General features: G+C 35.4%; 2 protein-coding genes across 2 annotated transcripts; one reads left to right on the forward strand and one right to left on the reverse strand.

Moving 5' to 3' along the window:
• Positions 1–1,233: 1,233 nt before the first annotated feature.
• Positions 1,234–2,641, reverse strand: LOC143616642 ((S)-8-oxocitronellyl enol synthase ISY1-like). Its single transcript, XM_077089417.1, has 2 exons — positions 2,563–2,641; positions 1,234–2,466 (listed from the first exon to the last, which is right to left on the reverse strand). Exons 1-2 carry the CDS (start codon positions 2,599–2,601, stop codon positions 1,336–1,338), a joined length of 1,170 nt encoding a protein of 389 aa, XP_076945532.1. The 5' UTR covers positions 2,602–2,641; the 3' UTR covers positions 1,234–1,335.
• An 8,696-nt stretch (positions 2,642–11,337) lies between these two features.
• On the forward strand, positions 11,338–11,742 carry LOC143616646 (protein AGENET DOMAIN (AGD)-CONTAINING P1-like). Its single transcript, XM_077089418.1, has one exon. It carries the CDS (start codon positions 11,338–11,340, stop codon positions 11,740–11,742), a length of 405 nt encoding a protein of 134 aa, XP_076945533.1.
• The last annotated feature ends 370 nt before the right edge of the window (positions 11,743–12,112 follow it).

Consider the following 12,112-nt stretch of genomic DNA (forward strand, 5'->3'; position numbering starts at 1 on the left):
TAGTGTCTTTTTGGAAACAAGCTCACTGTTTTTTTGGATTTTTGAATGGAGATACGGTTCGCTTAAACTCAACTCTCCTTAATTATACCCTGATAATATTTTTGCTGTTAGTGAAACTTTTACCTTGTGTGATTGATGAATGTGTGGATGATATTGCCTTTCAAAAATAACGTACGTGGATGATATGAAACGGTGATATAAGTTATCTAAGAATTATAAAACTTGTTACATATGTGGATGATATCAAACACTAATGAAAGTTTGCCAAGAATATTAAACGACGTATATATATGATATACGTACGTGTCGATATCAAACAGGAATAGAAAATAGGTCAAACAAATCGTGGCTATATCAAACAAGAATATTAAGCGGCGATATCAAATAAGAATACTAAATAGCGATATATTTTCATTCTTCTTGATTTTTTATTACAAATTCACGATATCAAACAAGTTTATTTACTAATTTGATTTCCGATTAATACCTCAAACTGATTTCGTTTTCTAGTGTGGACTGTCCGTCAATCGTTGAGTATCCTTGTGTGTCCGTTTAGTTCACAAGCAAATAAGAAAGCTATGCAAGTAAAATCATCGGTGCAACTGATTAGAGGTCTTTAAAAAATACATTTATGTTCAAATTCAACAGGTGAAGGGACCTTTATGTGTAAAAGTTTGGGTTGGAGAACTTTTGTAAGCGAAAAAAAAAGAAAATATATTAGTTTTTTTTTATGATATTTGTCCATATAATAAAAGTAATGATTATAATAAACGGTGTATGTAAATGGTACATATAAAATGTCATTTTATCAGGTTCGATTGAAGCTTGGCTCTTTCATCCAACATTGATGCTAAGAATAACTATTTTAATATAAGCAACTAAGCATCCGCAAGTGTAATGTGTGGGTGAGTAAATAAGCGAATTAATCGAAAGTTATGTTTCGGTTTCTATTATGGTGGTGACATAATCAATCAATCATTGAACCGATGATCTTGCATCGCACCCATACTTCTTTTACTAAACTACTAAATTGGGTTAGTCTTGGTTGGGTTAGCTGTTACACATGTTATCCAAGTCTTTGTTGTTGTTGTTATTATAAAAGTAACACATCTGTATGCATATGGGTCAAAATCAACCAATTCAACCATAAAATACTTACTCTACACTTGAATCAAAATCAAGCAAAGGCAACCATATAAAACTTAATTAGATAAAAAAACTCGAAGGTAGAATGCATACACATATTAAACCTCCAATTACCAAATCCTTTTATTTGTTATTTTTACACATTCAAACATAACAAAAGAAACCAACAAACATGAAAGGTTGAAGAAATTAAGGAACAATCTTGTAACCTTTCATCTTATCAATCCAAGAAACCAATGCAGATTTGGTATTCCTGAACCCAAAAAACCCATGTTCTTTGCTCTTGTTCATAGTATCCAACACACCCTCAATTCCAAGCATCCCATCCGCAAACCACCATGCCGCAACCTCCTCCAATTTAGTAACCACCAGCCCCTTCTCCCTCACTATTTCATCCCAAACACCCCCTTTATCCTTCATCATCTCCGCCAAACTCGTCCTCTCGACGCCTTCATCAAACCCTCCATTCTCAACCTCAAACTGCTCAGCCAACACCTTCCATAAATGCTTCCATTTAAACACATCTCCGTTACTAATATTAAAAGCTTCATTCTTCGCATTCGGATCAACCGCCGCCCATATATGTTGCTCAGCTATTAAATCAGCATCAGAACAATCCGAATAACCATTCCAAGCCTCTTTACTCCCTGGAAACTTAAACGCAACCCCTTCGTGTTTGCATATTGCGGCATAAACGCATAACGTACCAATCAAATTCATCAAACTATAAGTTGAAAACCCGAAGATTACTCCAGGTCGGTGAACCGACCATGTTAATCCTTCCTTTTGTTCAACCGATTTGAACAATATGTCCTCTTGAGTATAATAAAAATTCGGGTAATCAAGTCGAGGTAGATCTTCGTGATAAGGAGTATCATGAGATAACTTCCCTAGTAATTCAAACGGCCCCCAGTAATGTTTCCTCCCAGTTTGCAAACAAACGTGTTGCAAACTAGGGGAACTGGGGATCACTGCATCCAGAACATTTTTTAACATTTGGCCGTTGACTTCACAGTTCTCGGATTCGGTGGCTCGACTAGCCCACGTTACATAGAAGATATGTGTAACGTCGTTGAGACCCCCAAGTTTAGTTAGTGTTTGGTCTCGATCCGAGATGTCACACTGGATGTATTCGATCGGGTGATCAGCGTGCCATTGAGGACGAGGACGTCTAGCGATTCCATAGACTTTCCATGGACCGCCAGGTGTGTCGGACAGTGGGAGGATTTCTGCGAGGCTGTTGCCAACGATTCCAGTGACTCCGACGACTAGAGCAACGCTCTGGTAATTGGATGGCGCGTCGTCTACATCGAGCTTTTTCTATAGAGTTGTAATGTAATTTTTTATCAGTATTGTTTACATCGAAACAGAAGATAAAAGTAAAGTGCATGAACATGAGTGAGATAGATACTGTACCTTTGCAGCTCCGATAGCTCCGGCCCACCACCAGCTCATCCTGTTTAATACAGAGAAATATATGATGATTCGACGGATCTTGATGAAATTATATCTAAGACTATCTTGGACTTATAAGAACGTGTCTAGATGCACATTTTCTTTTTTTATTTCATTTTATATCATTATAATTATCCTTATAGTTGGGCATTTTGTCATTTAGTCCCTATGTTTAATATTTTGCAACATTATTATACCAATAGTTTTGTTCACACTTAACATTAATGATCATCGGAGTGAATTAGCATTAAGCTTTCATGCTAAGTGCGTGTGAGGTCTCCAAAGTATCCTGCATAATTAGTGCTAACATATCGTGCCCGATAAGACATAAACAAAATAAGACATGAACACGAAACATGTATACACTATATCCCAAACCCGAACTTGTTAATATTAGGTATACACTATAAGATACGATAAGAGCTATTTAGAAACACATATTTAACAATCTGTTTAGAAGGGTTCGACCATTCGGTGGCACGTGGCGCCCATGCAATTGCCAGGAGGTCAGACTGTCGGAAAATCGGAGATGTGGAGAGGTAGACCGGAGAATTGAAGAGTTGTGACCACCAGGGATGTGGAGGGAAACCACCTAACTACCGGAGATCGGGAGATGGAGAATCAAAGAAGAGTTTGTACGACGTATGCTTGATATTTTATTGGAATGATGTGCGCCATGTTCAATTTCTTGGTATAAAATGTAGCGTTAACTATATAGGGTATGTAACATATTAAATAAAGGTGGATTATCATATATCTCCCTAAAAACTTAATTAATATATCATATATACCCTTCCTAAAAAATATTTATTTAATTGACATATATACCCTTCGAAAACACAACTGTCAGATCAGAAGTAATCTTGTCTATTAATTTTAGATTTAAATGGTTAAAATTAGTATGGGGATTTTAAAACGTAAATAACTTTTTTCTATTTACAAAAATATATTTACTTAAATAACGAGCGCCTTTTTATCATTAAGATGAGTACCATATTGATATATATATATATATATATAGGGGATGGATCTTGCGAGAAGTGATATTACAGCGGCAAGTCACATGTTAATTTCATCATCATTTTAAAACGTAAATAACTTTTTTCTATTTACAAAAATATATTTACTTAAATAACGAGCGCCTTTTTATCATTAAGATGAGTACCATATTGACATATATATAGGGGATGGATCTTGCGAGAAGTGATATTACAGCGAGAAATGCGAGAAGTGAATGTATAATTCCATTAATCCTTAATTTCACTCCATTTCATATGATAGTTACACATTCAAACCTACCTATAAACATATAAATGTACCAAGACACATTCAATCCTATGTACTTACACACATACAAACATACATACACATATACAAACATACGTACCTACACACATACATATGCACCTACACAACACACCTACACATAAGAAAGGAAGTGAAATTAGGGATTAATGGAGTTACACATTCACTTATCGCATTTCTCGCTGTAAAAAAACTTCTGAAATGATCCAATACCTATATATATATATATATATATATATATAGTTAGGTTATCGTATAATAAGCCTTAACGTACAAAAACGTACCTGAATTACGCTCAAAGGCAAAAACAAAACACTCAAGGCCAAAAAAACAAAAACTCTCAAAAGCCAAAATACAAAATTGATGTGATGATTCTCTATTTATTTTAAATAAGGGCAGTGACTTTGCATACCTCTTGTTATATGTTAATTAATGTCGAATCAGTTACGTTAATAACTTGTATGATTTAATTGTTGTATGATAAGTGATTATGTGTCACATGTCTTTCCATATTATTGTTAGTTATTATAATTCTAGTGAAAAAAATGTTTTAAGCACATCGCGCGGCTCGTAGCTCGAAGCCACTGCCGCCGCGCGTCCCGGGGGACTGCTGATCGGGAAATGTTTTACTAAGATCGATTTTTTAAACCCTAGAACCCCATAACTTGTTTCAGCCGTCACTAGACAAAAACACACACACCATGGGGTGATTTTGGGTGTAGGTTTGCAATCATAACTAACATCTATTAATCGAAACATGTAAGTAATTAATGTTCAATCCTTGTTCTTGCTTATCTTTCGTTCTTACTTGATTGGATAACCCTAGATTTCAAATATATGTATAATCTAGATGTTCATTCATATCTATTAGGGGGTGGGGGTGGTTAAATTTTCATCACTCACCACATGCAATGGTGGCGTGTCACCTCACCCCACCACTTTCCATCACTAGTGATGGAATTTAGTGGGGGGTGGTGGTGTGATGGTGTGATAAGTTTTTTTTTAACTTTATAAAACTAAAACAAGGTTAAATAAATACTAAAACAAGGTTAAATTAAATAAAAAATAAAACAAGATTAAATAAATGTTACAAAGATAAATAAATTAAAAAATCCGAAAAAAAAACCTTTGACCGTTTGCAAACAAACGAATCCAAGTAGTGTTTAGTGCCAGTTTGCAAACAAACATGTTGCAAACCGGGGGAACTAGAGATCACTGCATCGAGAACGTTTTTTTTAACATCTGACTGTTGGTTTCACAGTTTTCATATTCGGCTGGCCCACGTGACGTAGAAGATATGTGTAACGTCGTTGTGACCGCCAAGTTTAGTTAGTGTTTGGTCACGATCTGAGATGTCGCACTGAATGTATTCGATTGGGTGATCGGCGTGCCATTGATGGCGAGGGCGGCGGGCCACTCCATAGACCGCCAGGTGTGTCGGATAGTGGGAGGATTTCTACGAGGCTTTTGCCAACAATTCCAGTGACTCCAACAGTCCAACGACTAGAGCGACGCTCTGGTATTTGGGTGGCTCGTCGTTTTCATGGAGCTTTTTCTGTGTAATTAATTAATTAACCGCGCGATAAAAACGTGACCAGCTGATGTAATTTTTTTTTATTTTTTTTATATAGATTAATTGCATGGTTGATTCCTGTAACTAGACAAAGGCATCTTGTATAATTTAGTCCCTCAGTTGGTCTTTAAATTTTATTACATTATTAAATATTTTGGACTTATAAGAACGTGACCAGATGTACATTTAATTTTTTTATTATATATCTCTAATTTTTATATACCAATACCCACATCACTTAAGGAAGGATTGCCGGGATTAATATAATGTTGCCTATGAACTGGATAAATATTGAGATTCTGAATTAAGATCTGAACAAACTACCGGAATTTCACTTCCGACGTTGTACATGTTATCATAACCGTTTTTTCTTTCTTTTAACAGCCTGTGTAACTACCCTAATAATTGGATGAGTTTCCCTAAGACGAAACGGGATGTCAACCGTTTATACCGACTTTGATGCTCCATGTCTGACTCACCTAGGAACACCTTCAAGGAGGAAACTTGTCGCCGTGTGAAAACCCCCACCAATTGAGTCAAGTTTGAACCTAAGACCTTAAAAATCTCAAGCTTTAAATCATCAACTCTTGTCATGCCTTTAATATTCAGTTTATTTGTTTTCTTAAAATGAAGGTATTTTCGTCATCTGGTTTTAACTCACCCACTACGGGGCCATTTGTGTTACTTTAACCCGTTACCAAACATTAAGGACTATACCCCAATCGGGGAGGTGGTGGTGAGGGAGTTTTTTAGGTTTCAAACTAAAAAATTACTATGCCTTAATAATACATTATACACCTCACTTTTATTTTTCACACTTGTACACTCCACACAACCATTTCCTTTACTCATATATTTCATTGCAATTTGTATCTTTTATAAGATGAATCTCTCAAACGATGAGCTAAGGTTGTTCATGTCTTATTTAATTAAACTCTTTCAAATCCCCTCTTCAACTTTCATTTTCTTACAAAACCAAGTTATTAATTAACCTTCATATGATACGTTTTAGGATTATTAACTTCTAATATATAAACCTTATTTACTAGCTTATTTTTCTTCTTTCATCTTTACTGTATTTCTTCTTTCATCTAGGATTATAAGCTAATCGTTAGCTTAGAATAAAAAACGAAAATATTTGACTCCATGTAAGTTGTAACCCCAGCCTAGGTTTGACTTAACGAGATATTGGTACTTCTTGTGACTATGAGATCATTTAGTTATTTTTTACAACCTCTTGTACCTACACATATATAACATAACATTCTGATACGTATGGTCTCATGGACAACTTGAATTATTATTATATCACATATTCCTTCTTAATTTGACTTAATGACAACAAATAATAAATAAATCCTTCAAAATGAATTATTAACAAATAAAGAGGGAAAAAAAACCAGCCTTCGAACGGGTAAGGGGTCCAACATCGAAATTAAGGCCAAATATAGAGCGAAGACGAGTATAAATGTAGGTCTTAAATACAATATAGATTCAATAATTTATATATGTAAAAAAGTAAATAATACACAGTTTAAAAATGAGTTGGTGTTGCTTCTTTTATTAGAAATACCGTCTTTTAAATATTTATGTATATATAAAATATATAAAATTTGTTTCTACAATTTTAGGCCTATCTAGTGATCGAGCCTGGGACCCGGCAACCCCCCCCCCCCCCTCCCTATCAAAGATGCTTTGATTGAACTCAGGCCTACTTGACAATGGGCGCAAGCCTTAGCCACAAAGGCGGGCGGCCAATTATTACATATAACTGACCAGTATAGTTCATATCGACTACCGGTTTTATTATGGTAAATGCGAGTTTTTATAATGAGGTTGTTAATTCCTTGTGGTCCTTTTAATTGTTATTGATCTTAAAACTGTTTATAGTTTATTTTTTTAGATTTATTAGACTAGGGGTAACGGGGCGCGGTGGGTGGGGTGGTCCAGGTGGCTGCAAACGTGGCTCGCGAACACCACTGCACCCTTCATGTGATCAGGGGCGCGGACGAGGAGGGTGGCCGGGACCGCGGGGCGGAAAACTAGCCGTTGGCTAGTTATATTTAAAAAATAGCCGTTGGGCTATTATTAAATGTAAAAAAAAACTTTATTTTTACAAACCCCACTATAAATAAACTATCCCATTTTATAACAATACCACATCATTCTCACTACATTTCTCTCTAATAATTTAAAAATCTTTCAAGTAGCTCAAATTAAAAACCATGTCGGGCTCGGGTTACGGTAATATCAACATCAACGGCTCTCAATTTCCCAAGGGATTGAACTACATGGACAACGAATCGTTTCAAAAGTTCATGGATATGTCACAATCCGATTATTCGGTCCCGGAAACACAACCGGAGCCGGCACCAGAAAAGCCGGCAAAACGATCCCACAAAAAGGGGAAAAACCGTAGATGCGGATGGTCCTTCGGCACCGGCTAAGCGGAAGACTACTCTGTGGTCTAAAGAAGAGAAACTTGTGTTGGCAAAAGCTTGGATTGAAATATCCCAAGATCGGAACGCGGGTAAACTATTTCCCGAATTTTTTTGTTTAATATATCTTTTAAGGTTTGCGTGTACTTGTTACATTTTTTGTTATTTATTTTGTAGCCGACTTTCAAAGAGCTCGAGTTTTTTTGGCCAAGGTTCGGGAATGTTTTTATGATCAAGTGGGGAGTAGGGCTCGTACAAACAATATGATATCGGGTCGGTGGACCGATACTCGTAAATATGTAGGATTGTTTACCAACATACATAACCACAATGCTAACCGAATGCGGCCGAGTGGGTCCGATGATCTCGCGGTTTACCAGTTCACTTGTAATGAATGGAAACAAGAGGTGTTGAGAAGGTACGGGATGGTGAAGATGTTTGACGAGGGCTACTTGTGGAGGTGTTAAGAAAGTGCTCGAAATGGATTGAACTATATGTGGAGGACGTGGCCGAGGGGGCAAAACTTACAAAAACTAGTGTGTCCGGCACATACGTCTCTTCGAGCGGGTCGGAGAATCAAATAGACTTCGACCTAAACTTGTCCGAAGATCATTTGAAAGATCAAGGTTATAGCTGCCCTTCGGGTAGGGATCGTGGGAAAAAAACGGTTGTCGATGACGACTATAAAAAAGAAATTAAGGAATTGTTAAGTGGCCTCTTCTCAATTGGTGAAGCTCGACATAAAAGAAACCATCTCAAGAGTTTGGGTTTTCTAGCCAAATACTTTAGCCACCTACCGCCATCCGACTAAGCGCTAATGGAGGAAGAAAAATATCGTATTCGGAAGGAATTGACGACACAAAAAATAAAAACGCTTTTTTTATATGTATTTTTTATTTTCCTTTTTGTTTTTCTTTTTATTTTCCTTTTTATTTATGTTTTAATGAAGTTTTTTAATTTATAATTGTGTGCATAACAAAAGAAAAAAATCAATCAAACCCCGGAGCACCTGGACCACTACACCTGCTGGAGCTTGGTTGAGGGGCTTGATCCAGGATCATATCAGCGCCTACGTGTCGGGTTTTGATTGGATCACTTGGGGCTCAACCAAGCCCCTTTACCCTTAGCCTTAGCTAGGGTGATGGAAGTGGTTTTGGGAAGGGGTGGTTTGGATGAGTTTTGTGTTGGTACAGTGAGGCATGGAATGGTGTTTTGGGTCGGTACCAATGGTTCATCCCAACTTCTATCTCAATTTCTTCCATTTTCTTTGCAAACATTTCGGGTGTTGGGTTCATTGTGCCGCTCGGAGGTGAAATTTCTTTGTTACCGAGAAACCCGAGGAGGTGTTCCCAATGGTTTCGAGATCAAGCCGAGCTCACCCCTCTGGTACTCCGTACACTCGTGAGCATTACGGATGATGAAAGCACGCACCTTTCTATTAACACTTCACATTTCTTGTGATTATAAGTTCATTTTGGTTCCTTTAAAATATTTATTATAAAAAATAAATAATAAAATTCTCTTATACTTACACGTAACATTTTAATAAAAAATAAGTACGAAAGTTGCGTAGTTGGCCAAACCATAGCACTAAAATGGCACTTAACTCTTTACGTAAATATAAAATTACATAATATTAATATTTATTTGTCAACAAATATAACTATAAATAGTTAAATACATATATAAACTGAGTCGTGCAAGATCTTGCAAAATTATTGACAAGATAAGTCAAAGTTGATTACACATAGTTACATGTGTAATGTAGATGTTGAATTGGTAAGGACATTCAATTACATGCATAGTTACAATGTTACACGTGTTTCTAAGACGTTAAATTAGTATGGGCCCACATAACGGTTTTCCCACATCTAGTTTCGTAAGTCAAATCGATATTTGTTTGTTTTTTAGAATACTCTTGTTTTTAAAATATCGGCAACGACCGACCAATAACCAGGCGGTTCAATGTTTGAACAAGCTACAAATCTACCACCGAAAACCGGACAACGCGGCACAATTATTGGTACAATTTCACTTGTTTTTCTTGTCATTATTTAGAACAAAATAGTTATAAAATAATAACTAAATTTAATTAAAAAGGAGACGTAAAAATAAACCAACCGTGGTATCATGAAAATCACCATATAACAACCTATGATATTTTATATTATTATGATATTTTGTATTGTTAATCAGCTATATATAAAAATCCACTATTCTATATATATATATTAAAGAGTAAATAAGATGTTTAAGTAAGGTTACATGATGAATGTCAAATTGTCAACCCTTTTACTATTTATTTAACATGTTACAATTTTATAACTCATTTGAGTCGTTTAAAATGAACGGGTTACCCGGGTCGTGTTTATTTTGCACAATTTTAAATGTGTCGGAAGAGGGTTCGTGTTTCTGACATAAATAAATATGTCGGCCCTATTATGTTTCAAACTTTCAATAAATTTCTAATAGCTTCCTAAAGGATTTACTTTTTCTCATTCATCACTTAATAGTCCTTAAGGTTTTTATATATCATTAAAGTCTTATGTAAACTCATTTAAATTGTTATTCATTGGTTAATCTTCAAAATGCTCATCTGGCCATCTGATCCATTAAAGCTAATTAAACTTGACCACTTAACTTAATATTAGGGAAAATTCCCAAAATAGCCTTTTTTAGAGAGAGAAAGTACAAAATAGCCCTAAATTTCAAGATATTCCCAAAATAGCTCATTTAATTTGGACTGAGTATACAAGATCTGAAAAAATCCTCCGGACAATAAAATTAGACAAGTGTCAAAATCCGACGAGATTTTTAAAAATATTGGGGGACCAGTCCATATTTCCTATTAAAAGTTCTTGAAATTAAACAGTCTTGCCATACGGTCTTTTAATGTTTCCTAACGTGTCCCCACAACTTCCACAAACATAGGAAAATGTGCCTTTAAATTTAGTCTTTCAAGACGCATTTAGGGTGAATTTGTACCAAAAAGATCTTTATATTAAAGAGTAGTCTTGCCAAACAGGTTATATAAGTTTCTTATCTCGACCCTATATATTAAACTCATAGAAAAATGTGCCATTTAACTTTATCTTTCAAGACACTTACTTGAAAATTTTGAACTTAAGGGATCATATTTTTGAAAATATTGTGGTACCCGTCCATTTCTTCACAAATCTTTATATTAAAAAGTTGTCTTGCCAGACGGGATTTTGAAGTTTCTTATCTCGACCCTGTATATTTTGAAACATGGAAAAATGTGCATCAAAAAATTTGTCTTTTAAGACACGAATCTTTGAAATTTGTACGAAGGAGACAGGTATTTAGTATATTCTTACTTTTCCGTCCATATTTACATTATATCTATCTTCATCAATCCTCATTTATTCAATATTTCATAAAATTCTAACTCTTCAAATCATGAAGTTTAAGAGGGGTGATCAAGTGGAGGTTATGGATATGGGTCCCGGGTTCGTTGGATCCTATTATGACGGCAACATAATCTCGACGTCCGGAAACGAGTACATTGTTCAGTTCCGCACGCTGCTGGAAAATGATGAGTCTGGTCTTCTTCGAGAGTTTGTTAAGGCCGAAAAAATTCAGCCAAAACCTGCATCTGTGGAGTTGAGTAGTTTCCGTTTGGGTGAGATGGTCGATGTTTATGCTAATGACGGATGGTGGACGGAAAGAATTATTAGCGAATTCGGTGAGAATGAGTATATTGTTTATTTTGATAGCTCCAACCAAGACATCACATATCCTTTTCCCAACATCCGCGTTCATCAAGAGTGGGATGCAGCATGGCGTTTGGGTTTACACCCGTAACTGAGAAAACCGGGTTGTATTTCATGTTTGTGAAATGTGTGTTGTTTAGTTGTTTGAAGATTGATGTTTAATGATGTTTAGGGTTTGTTGTTAACGTTTTCTAATTTGGTTGTAATATGTTTGTCTGATTTATTATGTTATGTGTTTCTACACTAAGTGTTGTTAGTGTTTAATTATTAAAAGTTCTATGTATTTTGTGTTTATTCTATTTTTTTGTCATAGCTAATTAAAGGAAAGATAAATATAAAACACATAACTAAAGTTTGTTTATTCTATTTTTTTGTCATAGCTAATTAAAGGAAAGATAAATATAAAACACATAACTAAAGTTCATTTAAAAAGGTTTAAAATATATAGGGTCGAAATAAGA

Source organism: Bidens hawaiensis, unplaced genomic scaffold, assembly GCF_021521415.1.
Source record: "Bidens hawaiensis isolate Kalapana, Puna unplaced genomic scaffold, B.hawaiensis_p1.1 tig00048423_1, whole genome shotgun sequence".
Lineage (NCBI taxonomy): Eukaryota > Viridiplantae > Streptophyta > Magnoliopsida > Asterales > Asteraceae > Bidens > Bidens hawaiensis.

Coding starts and splice junctions, on each gene's coding strand:
- LOC143616642 (XM_077089417.1), bottom strand. CDS start 2,601: ATGAGCTGGTGGTGGGCCGGAGCTATCGGAGCTGCAAAG. Junction 2,467..2,562: donor GAGCTATCGGAGCTGCAAAG/GTACAGTATCTA, acceptor ACAACTCTATAG/AAAAAGCTCGATGTAGACGA.
- LOC143616646 (XM_077089418.1), top strand. CDS start 11,338: ATGAAGTTTAAGAGGGGTGATCAAGTGGAGGTTATGGATATGGGTCCC.